The following is a 17,626-nucleotide window of genomic DNA, read 5'->3' as shown; positions in this document are numbered from 1 at the left end:
CGCCCCCCTCCGCCGCGCCCCTTCTTCCCCCTGTACTGCACCGGTGACAGTCGCGACGGGCGTGGTGGCAATGGCCATGCCGGCCGGGGTGACGGCGTCGTGCCACCCGTGGTGACCGCATCCGCGACGCCCTTAACTCTGCTGACCGCGTCGCCCTTTGAATGTGGAGACGGTGCCGCCCCCGCTGATTGGACGAGCACCCGATCTGCTCTGTTGTACGCAGCCGCTTCTGTCCAAAAGGTTGTCTCTATCTCTCTTCCCCTCTAGTTTAGAAAGATGTTTGATTGCAGGCTTAGATAGTTGTACTTGTGTATTTCTAGCAAAATTCTGGAACTGTTGTTTTGGTTTTAGCATCCGAAGGAAGCAGTAGGTGGTGCACTATTCAGTACATGTGGACGCTGTTCAGTATCTTCTCCAGCAGGTGGGGTTTTCAGTTTAAACATCTTGGTTAAAAGGTGTATGGAAGGTCATAGGAATAAAAGAAATTTCTAGCAAAATAAGAAATAGAAGAACTGATTGATATGGAGATGCACGAACACATGAATGAGCCATTCAACCATGTAAATTGTGGTCAGAATGCAGACACTAAACACAGTGAACACGAAATGTTTCATGTAGTTTATCTGTTGAATTTGTTCATAGCTACTGCAATTGCATGAATGACAAAAACAATAGCTTCATTGATTACTATATATGCTCGTGTTAACAGTGGTCAGATTACTGCATTTTACGATTGCTGTAGTTATGTAGACAAAATTGCGTGTGCGTTTTACCATTGTTGTTTAGTTATCCATATGAAAGCTAGTAGCCGCAATTGTTGGGCTTTTCCACCCGAGTCTCTGTTTTATGTTATGAATAAATGGAAGTCCTCTAACATTCTTCATTGGTTTTCTACATTTTTTCAGAAACTAACAAGTGTCGGGTGTTGTTTGCTTGAAGAAAAGTTCCCTGCTCGTGGCATCAAAGCAACAGAGAAGAAAGGCATTGCTAAATCAAGTAGGTATTATGATTTCTTCTTTCCATGAAAACTATGTTGATTAATGCATTGTTCACTTGTATGATGTGGGAATGTGGGGTTATTTTTTGTTGGTGATGAGTGGTTTTCTATATTAGTGTGTATGATGCATTCATTTTTTGTTGGGATGCGACTCGTGATCGTAGCAATTCATTTTTATTTCAGATTTAAGTACAAAACCAAACCATGTCTTTGGATGCTCAACGTAGCTGGATGTATAGTGGGTGGAAGGATAATGGAAGGCATTCTGATGAGTGGATACGCAATACAAATGCTTTTGTGAACCATGTTTTTGAGGGCGTCCGTAGTGCCAAGTTTGGAGTTTCTTGTCCTTGCTCAAAATGTTGCAATGGTAGTAGGAGAACAAAACAATTGATGACCTCTCATCTTTGTCATTGGGGTTTCATGCCCAGCTACTTTAGATGGACTGCACATGGGGAGCATCATGTTCATGTAGATAGAGTGGAGTCTGTCAACACTGATTGCTTAGAGGACATGTTGTGTGACTTTGGGGATGCAATGCATGTTGATAATGTAGACGAGGAGCCAACACCAGATGCCAAAGATTTTTATGCCATGTTGTCAGCTGTTAGAGACCCACTCCATGAGTTCACCCAAACCTCACGCTTTGCTACTGTTACACGCTTGATGGGAATTAAGTCACAATACAATTTGTCAGGGGACTGCATAAATAGTTTACTGAAACTTTGGCAAGATACACTCCCACAAGGCAATAAAATGCCATCAAGCTTGTATGAGTGCAAGTGTATCTTAGTTGGTTTGAAAATGCCACTCCTGAAAATAGATGCATGTGTTAACCATTGCATGATATACTATAAGGATAGAGAGAGAAAACTGAAGTGTGATTTCTGTGGTGCAGCAAGATATAAGGTAGTTAACAATGACTGCCCAAATAAGAAGCGTAAACCCATCCCACGTAGGGTTCTGCGATACCTTCCATTTCTACCAAGATTGCAAAGGTTGTTCATGCAGCCTGAATTTGCTAAGCACATGAGATGGCACATGGAAGGCAACCGAGAAAATCCAGGAATGATGGTGCACCCAGCTGATAGTGAATCATGGAAATCTTTCAATGTGGATGGGTTTGCAAGTGATCCATGCAACGTTAAGCTAGTCAAGTCCTCTGATGGCTTCTACCCTTTTAATTTCGGGTTAACACAATACTCTTGTTGGCCTGTGTTTCTTGCTCCTTTGAACCTGCCACCTGCTCTTTGCTTGAAAACACAAAATATCTTTCTTAGCATGGTGATCCCTGGACCAAAGAGTCCTGGCAAGAACTTCAATGTGTACATGGAGCCTTTATTTGATGAGTTGAAAGAGGCATGGGTGGGTGTACCAACTTATGATAGTTTCCTTAAGCAGAATTTCAATATGAGGGTAACCTTGCATACAACTGTCCATGACCGCCCTGCTTTTGGTATGGTTGCTGGATGGTCTACCCATGGTGGGCTGGCTTGTTACGAGTGTGGGGCAGATCCACAAACAATTTGGCTGGATAATGGGCACAAATGGAGTTGGTTTGATAGCCACGGGCGATTTCTGCGGGCCGACCATGTATTTAGGACCCAGAGTGATGCCTTTTTAAAAGATACAGTAGTGAAGGATATTGCTCCATGTAGGTTAACAGGGGATGAAGTTTTTGCTTACATGAATGAAGTTAAGGACAACAATTTTGAAGGTTATGGAGTAACACACAATTGGACACACATTCCTAAGCTGTGGGAATTGCCATACTTCCCAAAGCTTTTGCTTCCTCATAATATAGATGTTATGCACACCGAAAAAAATATTGCAGAAGCAATATTCAATATTGTCCTTGACATTCCTAACAAGACAAAAGACAATGCCAAAGCCCGCCTTGACCAAGCTGTACTGTGTAGCAGAACTGATTTCAACCTTCAAGAAAAGCCCAATGATAAATGGGAAAAGCCTAGAGCACCATATTGCTTGAAGAGGAACCAAATAAGAGAGGTCCTGTTGTGGTTTCTTCAGCTCAAATTTCCAGATGGATATGTGGCCAACATGAAGCGAGGTGTTAACTTAGAGCAACTTAAGATATATGGGCTCAAAAGTCATGACTACCATATATTTATGGAGCGGTTGCTGCCTGTCATGCTACGGGGGCATGTAGATAATGATGTGTGGGAGGCTTTGGCTGAGCTAAGTTATTTCTTTAGGCTGCTTTGCGCAAAAGAAATAGATCCTAACCAAATGGATAAATTGGAGGAAAACATTCCTGTCCTAATTTGTAAATTGGAGAAAATTTTCCCACCGGGGTTCTTTGATTCAATGGAACATCTAATGATACACCTCCCTTATCAAGCAAAAGTAGGAGGGCCTGTTAAGTATCGTTGGATGTATAGTTATGAAAGGTATGTTTTGTTCTTCATGCATTCTGTCCATATGGTAGTAGTATTTCCTATTTGGACATTAATTTGTTACATGGCAATGTAGGTTAATAAAAAAGCTTAGAGCAAAAGTTAGTAACAAAGCACGTGTGGAGGCTTCAATTGTTGAGGCATTTCTTGTTGAGGAGATTTCAAACTTTAGTTCTTTGTACCTTCCTGATGATGTGCCTACCTCAAGAAATCGCCCCCAACGTTATGCACAATCTAGCACTACCAGCACAAGTACTCTTAGTTTGTTTGGAGACAAGGGATGGAAAATTGGTAGAGGGGAACCTAGGATCTTATCACATGAAGAGTACAAGACAGCCATGATTTTTATCTTACTAAACATGCCTGAAATGGATGATATTGTGAAAGTAAGTTCTCTAAATTAGCATTTCTAGTACAATCATGTACAATTAAAAAAATTGGTGCTGATGGTTTACACAAAATATGTAGACAATTTGAACTTGACCAATGGAGGCGTCCTCGACAACCAAGTACAAAAGAACTTGATAAACTTAGGCAAGATGGTGCTGGTTCAGGAAAACCAAACTTGTTGGATTGGTTCAAAACTTTGGTAAAGCACCTATACATACTAGCAAATAAAGCGCCCTACAGTTTTCTATGCCTAATAACTTTATATACATATATTGTCTTCTTGTAGTGCATAAAGGATGCATCTATTAATAAAGAATTACGCGATCTTTCGCGAGGTTGTAGCATGAGAGTAAAATCATATGACATGTATGAAGTTAATGGGTTCAGATTTCGATCAGAGAAATATGAAAACCGCAGAGAAGGGGACCTTTCATCTAGAAATATCGGCGTTCTTGCTCTTGGAATAGATGATGCAACCAATGAGGAGCTTGAATACTACGGTGTTATTAAGGACATTATAGAACTTAAATTTGATGGTGATGAGTACTTCAGTCTTGTGATGTTTGATTGTCACTGGTTTCATCCAACCAAAGGAGTGAGACATTTGAACAGATTTGGCTTAGTTGAAGTAGCACCTGCTTCAACCAATCCAGCCAATGAGCGTTTTGCTATTGCGAGCCAAGTGAGCTTAGTTTATTATGTTCCATATGCTTGCACTTCCGTTGCAAGTCTTCTTGATTGGCAAGTTGCTTACAGAGTACCACCTCTAGGCAGTCTAGAAACTCCCACAGATGATGACTACACAACAGCAACACCCACTAATGCAGATGTGTTCCAAGAGAATAGTTTAGATGCCAATGATTTCATTGTACAAGTAGGATCACAACTTGACAACTTAACAGTACGTGGTTCAGATGAGGTGGTTGATCCAAGCGAATTGTCACATATTAGCAACCGACATGATTTGGGTGGTGAAAGGATTCAGGAACAAGTTATCGAGGATGAAGACTATGATGAAGTGATCATTGAGGAAATTTAAGAAGATGATGATGATTTCTAGCCCATTTTCTATTTATTATCGTTGTTTGTAATTTGGGTGGTTGAAGACTTGGCAAGAAACACTTATCTATTTGCTATTGTTATGTTTATCATGATTGTCTTGTAGGTTGTAAACTGTTCTTTGCTATCTTTATCTTATTTGTTTCAAGAATCACACATTAGAGGATGACAATTGGAAGAAAAGCATCTCAACTTGCTATAGCGATCAAACCAGCGCCTGCTGCTCGAAACACTACTGCTGCTGATGGCACTTATGATGGGTACATAAGAGGAGTTTCAGATCTTCCTGCTGCTATTCCAAATAATGAAAATCGTCCAATCATTCGACCTATTGGCAAGACGTAAGTCTTATTATTTAGTATAAGTACTTTCTTGTTCTGCAATATGTTTTCCTTTTCTAATACTTGTTTGTTGTATTTACAACTTCCTTCTTTGTAGGCATTGGAAGGACATTCCTGTTGTTCGAAAGGGCAGAAGACCATCAAGTGTATTGACATGCCTTCTGAAAAGTAACCATCCCAGTATTCTGGATTATGATGGTGCGAAGGTGGTTGCAACGGAGTGGGAGCATTATCATGCGGTGAAGGACACGAATGGTCATTCTGTTGCAGACAAAATTGAAGATGCTTTTTGGGTATTAACTATTCAAATTGCTCTCTTTTGTTGACCAAGGTAATTTTCTCTTATTTATATTAAACCATCTATCAATTCTCATTGCAGCTAAGGTAAGTATGAAGATGCTCAGAGAAGGCAAAGCAACATGTTCGAAGATGTTGCAAGGCACTTTTGCCAAGTATATTTTACTATGCAAGAATCCAAGCCATAATTGATCATTTTCGAAAAATTGAGAACACTAACATGAATGACAAGCTTGTTGGGCAATACTATTTGGATAGAGCTCAGTATTTGGTGCAAAGGCAAGGTTGGTTAGGAAAAGAAGCTTGGGTTGTTGTAGTTGATGAGTGGTGCAGTGAAGAGTGGATTGCAAAATCAAAGAAATACCGTGCCAATCGTTGCAGCTCAAAGTTCAAGCCTCACAAGGGTGGTTCCAACTCGATGACTACTATAAGTCAAAAAATGGTTACCAACTAAACTTAGTGGTTTCCTTTATTATCACTTATCATATGAAGAATTATAGATATCTTACATGTCTTGAATCTTGTGTAATGCAGTCCGAACAAACCGGCGAAGATGTTAACCAGATTCAGGCTTGCGTGCATACACATAGAGGATTGGACAAGAGCAAACCTTTAATTCTCAACACACTAGAAGCAACTAAATGTTTGGTATGTGTTTTTAGCAATACCATGGAATAATGCCAATATATATACTTTTCTCAAACCAAACACATCCTTATGAAGTCTGGTCTGAATTTAGTGTTTTTGCATGTCACCTTGTTTGTCCAATTTGTATGTCAATTTGTCTGCCCACTTGTGAAATTGTGTAATAGGAGCTTTACACAATTATTTGAAATTCCTAAACATTTGTGTACCTTTGTTTTCTTCTTGAGTAGGCACTTTACACAGAAAAGGCTAAAGAGTTAAATGGAGAGGACTATGATATCCTGAAAAATGATGTTAGTTCTAAGGCACTTTATGATTGCTCTAATGGGAAGCCACATGGTACATGGTCTCTCTTTAATGGCATTGTCAATGACATCGAGGTCATTTCTGAGGTGGGAGCTACTGGTACATCTTCAGCAGCCTTGAAGCGTCGTCGAGCTGAAGAAATTGAAGATGTGCGTCAAAAGGAGTCCGAGAAGACTCGAAAAGCATAGGCTTATGCCAACAACGTCTTGTCATGGGGTGTTGGCATGTACGAGCACTGCAATGAGATACAAAAGTTTCTTCAGGTGCTGGTTATACATTCCATGTTTATCAATTAATTTGCTAGCATTTGAAAGTAACCGCTATGTGAATTTTCTTTTTTTGCAGACTTTGGCAACTAAGCAAGGAGTGCCTATTGGAGAAATACCACCGCCGCCGGTTCCACCTCCTTTTCGTTCGCTTTCTCCTCCTGGATCTCCGCAACGATCTACCATCCAAGTATGTAATCATCCATCTCAAGCAAACACACACACACACACACACATTAGTACATTTAAAGCATGATAAGGGTTACTTCTAAAACCTGGCTCTTCTTTTGCAGATTCTAGAAAATAGCGAAGAATCGCCAGCTTTGTGTGCTCAAAAAGAAACAAATCCTAGCTCTAATAATGTATGTATTTCTCAAACTGATCTCAAATGATACAAATAGTAATGGTCTGTTCGTTGTGACCTTCCAGGGTTAAATAACTTAGTAAGAGGGGTATATTGAACAATGCATGTTTGCCTTCTTTCCTTTCCAGAAGAGAATGTTAGAGCTGTTTGTAGTATAATTTCTTGATTGGGATAAAACACGAATGCAATGCACCATAGGGTGCTTCAAACATAGTAGTACATATTGTTGTTTCTGTGTGCAAATAATAGTTTCACATGGCTATTGTTGGTAGTAAATGTTTATCCTTCCTTCAGTATAGTCTTTGGTCTCATTTATTTGTACCAAAACAACCAGTGAACTGATTCAGAACGATGCAGCGTGTGTAGTTGCATTACTTATGTGTGTATGGATAAGTTGAGAGATACCTATTCACATACTTGTGACAATATGCATGCTTATGTGATGTGTGATGCTAGCCTGTGTGGTGCTGGATCATTTGGGATTAATGTTGATTAATGGGGCTGTGTGAGGATGTTGGAGGGATCATAATATATTTTTTGTCCAATTGTCCAGTTTATAGTTGTTATGCTGCCAAAATTTATACCAGATTTTGCATGCCTTTGTTCTAATTACTGGAAATAGGAAATTCTGTTTAGACTTTGTCGACTTGATGTAACTCACTAATTTTCATTGGAACACAGAGTTGCCTGTAGTTCCTCTAATAATTTATTATTGTCATGTTCCAGCTTTTGAGATTTTGCGAATCTTTCTTTTCAGGAACATGTTACTGCTGCAAGTGTTCCTGCTGTAGACGATGAAGGGATGTTTGGGGGATTTTTTAGTCAGTGTGGAACCGGTGCACTAAGCCTATCGCTATTGAGCAGTCAGTTGGTTCCTTGATGTTCTTGGATGTACAGTGCGTGGAGTAATATTTTGGTGCATGTATAGTTAACATGCTAGTACATGTTCTGTAATGTAGGAAACTCTAGTTGACCTACATCAGTATGTACGTGCTAATTGAGATGCTTAATCAGTTAGATGTAGCAAACTCTAGCTAGCAAGCCTATTTTTTGGTCAAACATGTGATGGCTGGTGATGTCTTGGCATCTACTGTATGCATGTGATGATTGGTATATATATATACACTAATTATTTGATGTTATTTTCATTTCATAATTATGGCTCCATTTTGAATTATTTGAATTATTGGTTATGAATTCAAATTTAAATTACACGTTTGAATTATGTCTGCATATGGGGAATGTGTTTCCCTACAGTATGTAACTCTAGGGAAAGTATGGTGATGTGGCGCAAAAGGGCCCCACAATCTTTCCCTAGGGCCTGACTGTAGGTAAACAACCTATCCACGTGGATTGCAACATACATATGGAAATCTTTCCCTAGGGCTTGTGCCTCTAGGTAAAGAAATTTTCCCTAGAGCTTGCTAGATACACCCTAGGGGAAGGGGTCTTTACCGACTATACTATACCTAGGGTTCTTTACCTAGGGCAAGCCCAAGGTGAAGTCTTTCCCTATGGTTTTTCCTATTTCCCCTAGGGTATATGACTCTAGGTAAAATGAGGATTTCTAGTAGTGTGTATTATATGCTGGCGGTTGCGTTTCCCCGCGGTCGTGCGCGTGCACGTGTGCGTGGATAGTTTCCAAAAAAAGGCCCCTATTATAAGAGGAGGGGAACAGGAACCGGCCGCATCGCCCACCCCATTTCTCCCAAATCGCCTCCCTCTCCCTCCTCTCTGCTCTGCCTCATCGTCTCCCTCACCGGCCACCCCACCTGCTCGCTCACCACCGCCGCCTCCCTCTCTTCTCCTGCTTGCTTCTGGCTCGGATGGAGCAAGGCCGTGGTGAAGCCGCCGTCGTGGACGGAGATCTGCAGAAGACGGGCGCGGAGACCATGGCAGATGCCGTGCAGACCCTCGTCGGTGGCGCGGGTGCAGGAGGTGCTGCATCCCCACGCGCTGGATCGGTCGCTGCGGCGACGGATCTGGAGGAGAAGAAGGTGGCCGTGGCGGACTCTGCCGTGGCGGACTCAGCCATGCCGGAGCTTGACGTGACGGCGTCGAGCGGCCCGTCTGATGGACCTGCGGAGGCCAGCGGCGAGCACGTGGACCTGCAGGTAATCCTTGCCAGCAGTCCCCTCCGTTGCTAGTTACCCCCGTTAAGCAGTAGATTTAGGTGTTAGGGTTTTTTGTTGTTGCTAGTTGCTGCATCCCCTTCTGATAGTTAGGGTTTTTAGATGTTTGATTGATTTATAGTGAAGGTTAAGTTTGGATTCTGTGATTGAATCATCCAGTAGATCAAGTAGTTAGGTTTTTTAATGAGATGTTAAGTTGGGGATTTTTTGTATTGGATTCAATTAGAGCCACTGATATGTTGTATCTGTGATTGAATCACATCCAGTAGATGTAGTAGTTAGGGTTTCTTAATTAGATGTTTAGTTAGGGTTTTTTATATTGGATTCATTTATAGCCTCTAATATGTAGAATGTGTGATTGAATCACATCCAGTAGATGTAGTAGTTAGGGTTTTTTAATTAGATGTTTAGTTGGGGATTTTTTGTATTGGATTCAATTAGAGCCACTGATAAGTAGAATTTGTGATTGAATCACATCCAGTAGATGTAGTAGTTATGGTTTTCTAATTAGTTGATTAGTTAAGGTTTATTTGTATTGGATTCATTTATAGACAGTTATATATAGAATTTGTGATTGAATCATCCAGTAGATGTAGTAGTTAGGGTTTTTTAATTAGATGTTTAGTTAGGGTTTTCTTGTATAGGATTCATTTATAGCCAGTTATATGTAGGATCTATGATTGAATCATCCAGTAGATGTAGTAGTTATGGTTTTTTAATTAGTTGATTAGTTAAGGTTTATTTGTATTATTCATTTATAGACAGTTATATAGATTCTGTGATTGAATGATGTAGTAGATGTACTAGTTAGTGTTTCTTAATTAGATGTTTAGTTAGGTTTCTTTTGTATTGGATTCATTTATAGGCAGAGATAAATGTAATTAAATGGTGTGACCGAATGGTGCAGTAGAAGTAAGAGTTATGATATTTTAATTAGATGTATGAGTTAGTGTTATTTGTACTGGATTCATTTATATCCAATGATATATGTAAGTAAATTTTTGTGATTCAATGTTCCAGTGGATCTAGGAGTTAGTGTTTTTTAATTAGATGCTGGAGTTAGGGTATTTTAATTAGATGTAGGAGTTAGGCTTCACCATTTCACTTATTCTGACATATGAGTGCTCATTGAGAACTGCTCTGAACTAAATATTTATTAATATTTACAAATGAAATGAAAACCTGACATGTTTGTGAAGTTATATATAAAGGTCCTATTTGCATTGTCTGTCAAAAACTGCTATTTCATTGGTTAATAAGAGAGGAATGATATTCATTTATACCTTCATATGCATGTTCAAAAGCAAAATCTGAATTTGTATGTCCATATGAACGAACTTGTATGTTCATAACCCTATTGTTTAGTATCTATATAGCTTCATATATAGTCTATGAATTAGTTGTTGAAATGTACATACCATGTGTAACCTGTGCACCTTTTCAATATAGTTAGGAGCTTTCCATCATTATGCAAAATCAACTTGTTTGTAATGACATTATTTGAACTGCAATTCAATTCCCTGTAAATGACTTGCTTGGTTGACAATATAGCAGAAGGAGGATCTTGTTGGCAACAAGAGGAAGTGGGACTCATCTGGGTACTACCCTTATGACAGTGATGAGGATGAGCTGTACGAGGTAAGGCCTAGTTGAAATGTTATTTGTGCATTGAGTTAGTGTTAGATGTTTATAGTATTTGAATGCATAATGTATTAATGTCAGTCATTAATGTGTGTAGTATCAATCTGGAGATGATGTGGTCGAGGGGAACGTTGAGTCCTTTGAAGAGAAGGTGGTGCAGAAGATCAGGGCCCGAGGATCTGCTATGTACTACAACTGGAGGACGGACAAGTACCGGTGCCCCTACTGCAGCAGGCCCAAGCCCAGGTCTGGGTTGCTGGAGCATCTGATGGAACATTGTCGGGCTACATCCATCAGAAGTGATGAGTACAAGATCAGGGCTTAGCATTCTGCCCTCCACAAGGTCCTGAGAAACCCTAACATGTAGTTGCCCTAGACCCTGGTTGTCGTATGATGGAGGAAGCCTCAGTTCTTTTGGTGAACTTTATGTGGTAGTCTGATGGTGGAAACTTTTAGTGGTAATGTATCTTTATCTAAGTGTAGTACTGTGATGTGTGGTCTAAACTTATCTAATATGCTAGTGGTCTGAACTTGGAGGTGTCTGCATCAGCAAGTGTGCTGTGTGGATGCTGCTATCTATGGTAGTAATATATATTGCTATCTATATTTGTGTCCCTTCAATTTGCCATTATGGTTCCTTAGATGTATGATTTGCTTGAATTTACCTGCTGCAATGATCAGACATGCCGCATCAGTGTTGCTTCACTGATCAGGCATGCTGCAAACACTTCCCATGTTGTGGCCATGTGGAACATGCTGTGGCAATGGTGCAATAAATTCCCATGTTGTGGCCATGTGCAACATGCTCTGCCCATAAGCAAATCGGACCAAATGTAAAACTTTGCGTTAAGTTAATTAATGTTGTTTAGTGAAGTATGTGGAAATTGTTCATCCACACATATGACATCTTTCCATAATTTGAGTAAGCAAAAATAGCAAATACTCCATCATATGATCAAATATTCCAATAACTGAGCACATATTCCGTCATTTCATCAAATAATAATAAAATAGTAGTTAAAGATGGTGTGTGTGTGCAAAAAACAACATGTGCAATAGATCATGTGTGCCAAATTTGAGGTGATTTGGAGGTGGTCGAAAAAATCATCGCATTCCGCAGGGGCCATTTGGTCTAACTTAAGCCAGTTTTTTAACAAAGGTGATTTTTCTTTAATTTAAGTATGAATAAAACTTGCTACAAAAATTTACTGCAAACATGGAATTTCTTTATATCCCTATCATGTGAGAAAATTTTGAGAAGTTCTGGTCGAGGGTGGTAGTCCAAGTAGCTAGTAGATGTTGTTCCCGCATCCTTTGAATTAGGCTTTCTGAATTGGTTTGTTAGTTTTCTTGTTTATCTCATGGTTGTTGACTCTGTTATCCTTGGTTTCAATTTTAAAATTTGATTTAATTATGAATGAAACTTGCTCCTGAATTACTAAAACTTTGAAATTCATGAATTTTGTTACCATCATCCTTCAAAAAAACTGGAATACTTTTGCTTGTCAAGGCCTCAATGGAGGTAGAGTAATTAGTGAAATTTGGTGACCGCATGGCCATCACAGCGTCACATGAAATCTTGTATCTGAACTTCATCTTCTCCACCATGTCCTCTCATGTAACCTTGATGGTGCAAGATCATCCATACCACCATCTTTCTTTGTTGTGATTCAATAATCCAAGGGAAATCCAACAAAGAAAACATGGTGTGTACACTCTGATAATGGTTTCTAAGACGAAAAGGTGACCCAAGAGGACCAACACCAATATACTATTTCTAAGCGTTTAAGGCGAGGCCATCCTTACCTAAGACAGTAGAGGAACGTATCAATTGGGATCCCCCACGACTGGCAAACCGATTTGGTCCTTCTCTCTTCAGGAATAGGCAGGAGGCTGTAGTTTGCCCACGTTTGGTCGCCGGTAAGGCCTGGGTCCTTTCCCCCTCCACCCGTCACTCTGGCGATGTAAGGGGGCGGGACCCTAGTTCTTGTCAGGCTTGTGCATATGGGTGGGAGTAGTTTGTCTAGGTGTGTTGTTAGGGTGGTGGGAGCAGCACTCCGACGAATAAATTTGCATCAATTTCTTTCCCACATTGGCGACACCTTCCACGGCGGCGTCTCAGAGTTGGTGGCTTTGTGTGCTCTTTGCTCCTTTCGATCGGCAGTGTTTGGGTCCATGGTTCGTGTTGGTGAGGTTTGTGTTCATGTGCAGTGGCGACTCCATTCGAGATTTGTGTTCTCCTGCTTCGCCTCTGTCGTTGCGACAAGTTCTCCAACCTCGTAGAGGAGCAGGGAGGCTCTACTCAGGATATGGGAGGCGACATCGGTGTGTTGGTCAAGATGGCGGCCCGGGAGCATGGCTTGAGGCACATGGGCGGTAGATTTGGTGGTTCCCCTCGTCGTTGACGACAGTCAGCACATGATCTGGAGCCGAGAAGACAAGGGGGCATTCCCCAATCGACATGCCACGGCGATATGTCCATTGCCATTTGCGGCGGGCCTGGTCTTCGGTTCACAAAGACCTGATGGCGATGGAGCATGGCGAATTTTGATACCATCGTCCTTCAAAAGAAATTGAGAATACTTTTTCTTGTCAAGGCCTCAATGGAGGTAGGATAATTAGTGAAATTTGGTGACCGCATGGCCATCACAGCGTCACATGAAATTTTCTGTCTGAACTTCATCTTCTCGGCCATGTCCTCTCATGTAGCCTTGATTGTGCAAGATTATCCAGGACACCATCTTTCTTTGTTGTGATTCAATTATCCAAGGGAAATCCAACAAACAAAACATGGTGTGTACACTCTGATAATAGTTTTTAAGATGAAAAGGTGATCCAAGAGGACCAACACCATTATAATATTTTTAAGCGTTCAAGGCAAGGCCATCCTTACCTAAGACACTAGAGGAACGTATCAATTGGGATCCCTAGCGACTGGCAAACCGCTTCGATCCTTCTCTCTTCAAGAATAGGTAGGGAATGGCAGCTTTCCTCCATTTGGCTGCCGGTAAGGCTGGGCCATTTCCCCCTCCGGCCACATGACGGGGGCGGGCCCCTAGTTCTTCTCTGGGTGGGAGTAGTTTGTCTAGGTGTGTTGGGGTGGTGGGAGCAGCACTTTGACAAATAAATGTGCATCAATTTCTTTCCGACACTGATGACGCCTTCCGCAGCGGCGTCTCAGAGTTAATGGCTTCGTGTGCTCGATATTCCTTTCGATCGACAGTGTTTGGATCCATGGATGGTGTTGGTGATGTTTGTGTTCGTGTGCAGCGACGACTCCATTCGAGGTTTGTGTTCTCCTGATCTTCCTCTATCGCTGCGACGAGTTCTCCAACCTCGTAGAGGAGCAGGGAGGCTCTACTCGGGATATGGGAGGCAACATCGGCGTGTTTGTCAAGATGGCGGCCCTGGAGCATGGTTTGAGGCACATGGGCGGTAGAACTGGCGGTTCCCCTCATTGTTGATGATGGTGAGCACATGATCTAGAGCCGAGAAGGCAAGGGGGTATGCCCCGACTAACATGCCACGACGATATGTGCCTTGCCATTTGCGGCGGGCCTGGTCTTCAGTTCACAAAGCCTTGATGGCGATGGTGCTTCCCTCCGTTCTTCCAATGGCAGCGGTTGTTCTTATTTTCATCTGGCGATCGTGTCGGTGACGCTGGGAGTTGGAGATGGTCATCGGTTATGGTATATGCAGAGATCCCTGAGGGCCATTTTGTTTATTTTCTTTTGGGGTTATTTGTGCATAATTTTCAGGATAGTTGTTGTTTCCTCACATCTCAAGTAATTTCGTGAGTTTAGAGGCATGTATCCACATTTTATGTTAATGAAATGCACGGTTACTTCAAAAATATATCAATTGGGACACATTACAAGAGAAACAAAAATAACGAAAGGTGGGTGACTAGTCATAAAGCACCATCTCCATAGCCCAAATGCCATCTAATGATCCATTTGTTCCTCCTGTGACCAAATTCCTCCCTCCATTCATTCTCACCATAGCCACACCATTCCTCATGCTCTCCCTTCCAACGATAGAAACAAGAAACATCAAATACCTAGCTTCTCCGTCACGACAGAAGACACAACCCCTCCCTATACTTTCCCATCATAGTAATGTAGCTGGTCGGGTTAGGGATGCGAAGGTCAAAATAGACATGACTAGATGCATGTCGTTGCAGGCAGATGAAAAGAACACCTTTTCCAAGCCATCTAGCTATATAGGAGTAACCTAGCTTTGTTTGTGCAAGAGATCATGTGTGCCAAATTTGAGGTGATTTGGAGGTGGTCGAAAAAATCATCGCATTTCGGGGGGGCATTTGGTCTTAACTTAAGCCAGTTTTTGAACATACGTGGTTTTTTCCACCACCTCCAAATCACCCAAATTTTCTTGTACATGGTGACTCACATGTGCCAAACATGGCTATGAAAGAAAATTTGGAAAAATAATATTTTACAATGCCTCCTTGAGGTATAGACCGATGTTTTGACCAGTCAGTCTAGATGGCATTATAAATTAATTAAAAAAATCAAAAAATATAAAACCTTGGAAACCTAGCATTTTTGTGCAAGATATCATGTGTGCCAAATTTGAGGTGATTTGGAGGTGGCCGAAAAAATCATCGCATTCTGGAGGGGCCATTTGGCCTAACTTAAGCCAGTTTTTGAACATACGTGATTTTTTCCACCACCTCCAAATCACCCAAATTTTCTTGTACATGGTGACCCACATGTGCCAAACATGGCCATGAAAGAAAATTTGGAAACATAATATTTTACAATGCCCCCTTGAGGTATAGACCGATGTTTTGACCAGTCAGTCTAGAGGGCATTATAAATTAGAAAAATTGAAAAAAAAATAAAACCTTGGAAACCTAGCTTTGTTTGTGCAACAGATCATGTGTGCCAAATTTGAGGTGATTTGGAGGTGGTCCTTGAAGGAAATATGCCCTAGAGGTAATAATAAAGTATTATTTATTTCCTTGTATCATGATAAATGTTTATTATTCATGCTAGAATTGTATTAACCGGAAACATAATACATGTGTGAATATATAGACAAACAGAATGTCACTAGTATGCCTCTACTTGACTAGCTCGTTAATCAAAGATGGTTATGTTTCCTAGCCATAGACATAAGTTGTCATTTGATTAACGAGATCACCTCATTAGGAGAATGACGTGATTGACTTGACCCATTCCGTTAGCTTAGCACTCGATCGTTTAGTATGTTGCTATTGCTTTCTTCATGACTTATACATGTTCCTATGACTATGAGATTATGCAACTCCCGTTTACCGGAGGAACACTTTGTGTGCTACCAAACGTCACAATGTAAATGGGTGATTATAAAGGTGCTCTACAGGTGTCTCCAAAGGTACTTGTTGGGTTGGCGTATTTCGAGATTAGGATTTGTCACTCGAATTGTCAGAGAGGTATCTCTGGGCCCACTCGGTAATGCACATCACTATAAGCCTTGCAAGCATTGTGACTAATGAGTTAGTTGCGGGATGATGTGTTACAGAACGAGTAAAGAGACTTGCCGGTAACGAGATTGAACTAGGTATCGAGATACCGACGATCAAATCTCGGGCAAGTAACATACCGGTGACAAAGGGAACAACGTATGTTGTTATGCGGTCTGACCGATAAAGATCTTCGTAGAATATGTGGGAGCCAATATGGGCATCCAGGTCCCGCTATTGGTTATTGACCGGAGACGTGTCTCGGTCATGTCTACATAGTTCTCGAACCCGTAGGGTCCGCACGCTTAACGTTACGATGACAGTTTTATTGAGTTTTGATGTACCGAAGGAGTTCGGAGTCCCGGATGAGATCGGGGATACGACGAGGAGTCTCGAAATGGTCGAGACATAAAGATCGATATATTGGACGACTATATTCGGACTTCGGAAAGGTTCCGAGTGATTCGGGTATTTTTCGGAGTACCGGAGAGTTACGGGAATTCGTATTGGGCCTTAATGGGCCATACGGGAAAGGAGAGAAAGGCCTCAAAAGGTGGCCGCACCCCTCCCCATGGTCTGGTCCGAATTGGACTAGGGAAGGGGGGCGCACCCTTCCTTCTTTCTCCTTCCCCCTTCCCTTCTCCTACTCCCACAAGGAAAGGAGGAGTCCTACTCCCGGTGGGAGTAGGACTTCCCCCTATGGCGCGCCTCTTCCCTTGGCCGGCTGCCTCCCCCTTGCTCCTTTATATACGGGGGCAGTGGGGCACCCCAGAAACACAACAATTGATCCTTGAGATCTCTTAGCCGTGTGCGGTGCCCCCCTCCACCATATTACACCTCGATAATACCGTTGCGGAGCTTAGGCGAAGCCCTGCGTCGGTGGAACATCATCATCATCACCACGCCGTCGTGCTGACGAGACTCTCCCTCAACACTCGGCTGGATCGGAGTTCGAGGGACGTCATCGAGCTGAACGTGTGTAGAACTCGGAGGTGTCGTACGTTCGGTACTTGATTGGTCAGATCGTGAAGACGTACGACTACATCAACCGCGTTGTGATAACGCTTCCGCTGTCGGTCTACGAGGGTACGTGGACAACACTCTCCCCTCTCGTTGCTATGCATCACCATGATCTTGCGTGTGCGTAGGAAATTTTTTGAAATTACTACGTTCCCCAACAGTGGCATCCGAGCCTGGTTTTATGCGTTGATGCTATGCACGAGTAGAACACAAGTGAGTTGTGGGTGATATAAGTCATACTGCTTACCAGCATGTCATACTTTGGTTCAGCGGTATTGTGAGAT

General features: G+C 41.8%; 2 protein-coding genes across 2 annotated transcripts; both read left to right on the top strand.

Moving 5' to 3' along the window:
• Positions 1-4,843, top strand: LOC109737121 (uncharacterized). Its single transcript, XM_073506810.1, has 5 exons — positions 1-240; positions 352-421; positions 906-3,408; positions 3,491-3,800; positions 4,091-4,843. Exons 3-5 carry the CDS (start codon positions 1,202-1,204, stop codon positions 4,841-4,843), a joined length of 3,270 nt encoding a protein of 1,089 aa, XP_073362911.1. The 5' UTR covers positions 1-240; positions 352-421; positions 906-1,201.
• A 3,962-nt stretch (positions 4,844-8,805) lies between these two features.
• Positions 8,806-11,677, top strand: LOC120974376 (uncharacterized). The gene is made up of 3 exons (XM_040400882.3): positions 8,806-9,196; positions 10,769-10,852; positions 10,953-11,677. Exons 1-3 carry the CDS (start codon positions 8,909-8,911, stop codon positions 11,178-11,180), a joined length of 600 nt encoding a protein of 199 aa, XP_040256816.2. The 5' UTR covers positions 8,806-8,908; the 3' UTR covers positions 11,181-11,677.
• The last annotated feature ends 5,949 nt before the right edge of the window (positions 11,678-17,626 follow it).

The sequence above is a fragment of the Aegilops tauschii genome, chromosome 2, assembly GCF_002575655.3.
Source record: "Aegilops tauschii subsp. strangulata cultivar AL8/78 chromosome 2, Aet v6.0, whole genome shotgun sequence".
Classification (NCBI taxonomy): Eukaryota; Viridiplantae; Streptophyta; class Magnoliopsida; order Poales; family Poaceae; genus Aegilops; species Aegilops tauschii.
The sequence above is the reverse complement of the archived record's forward strand: the minus strand, read 5'-3'. Positions and strand labels throughout refer to the sequence as shown.

Excerpts from the sequence above, each read along its gene's own strand:
- LOC109737121 (XM_073506810.1), top strand. The coding sequence starts at position 1,202 with ATGTCTTTGGATGCTCAACGTAGCTGGATGTATAGTGGGTGGAAGGAT. Across the intron at positions 3,409-3,490 it reads TGGATGTATAGTTATGAAAG|GTTAATAAAAAAGCTTAGAG; the intron begins GTATGTTTTGTT and ends ATGGCAATGTAG. Across the intron at positions 3,801-4,090 it reads AAATGGATGATATTGTGAAA|TGCATAAAGGATGCATCTAT; the intron begins GTAAGTTCTCTA and ends GTCTTCTTGTAG.
- LOC120974376 (XM_040400882.3), top strand. The coding sequence starts at position 8,909 with ATGGAGCAAGGCCGTGGTGAAGCCGCCGTCGTGGACGGAGATCTGCAG. Across the intron at positions 9,197-10,768 it reads GCGAGCACGTGGACCTGCAG|AAGGAGGATCTTGTTGGCAA; the intron begins GTAATCCTTGCC and ends ACAATATAGCAG. Across the intron at positions 10,853-10,952 it reads ATGAGGATGAGCTGTACGAG|TATCAATCTGGAGATGATGT; the intron begins GTAAGGCCTAGT and ends TAATGTGTGTAG.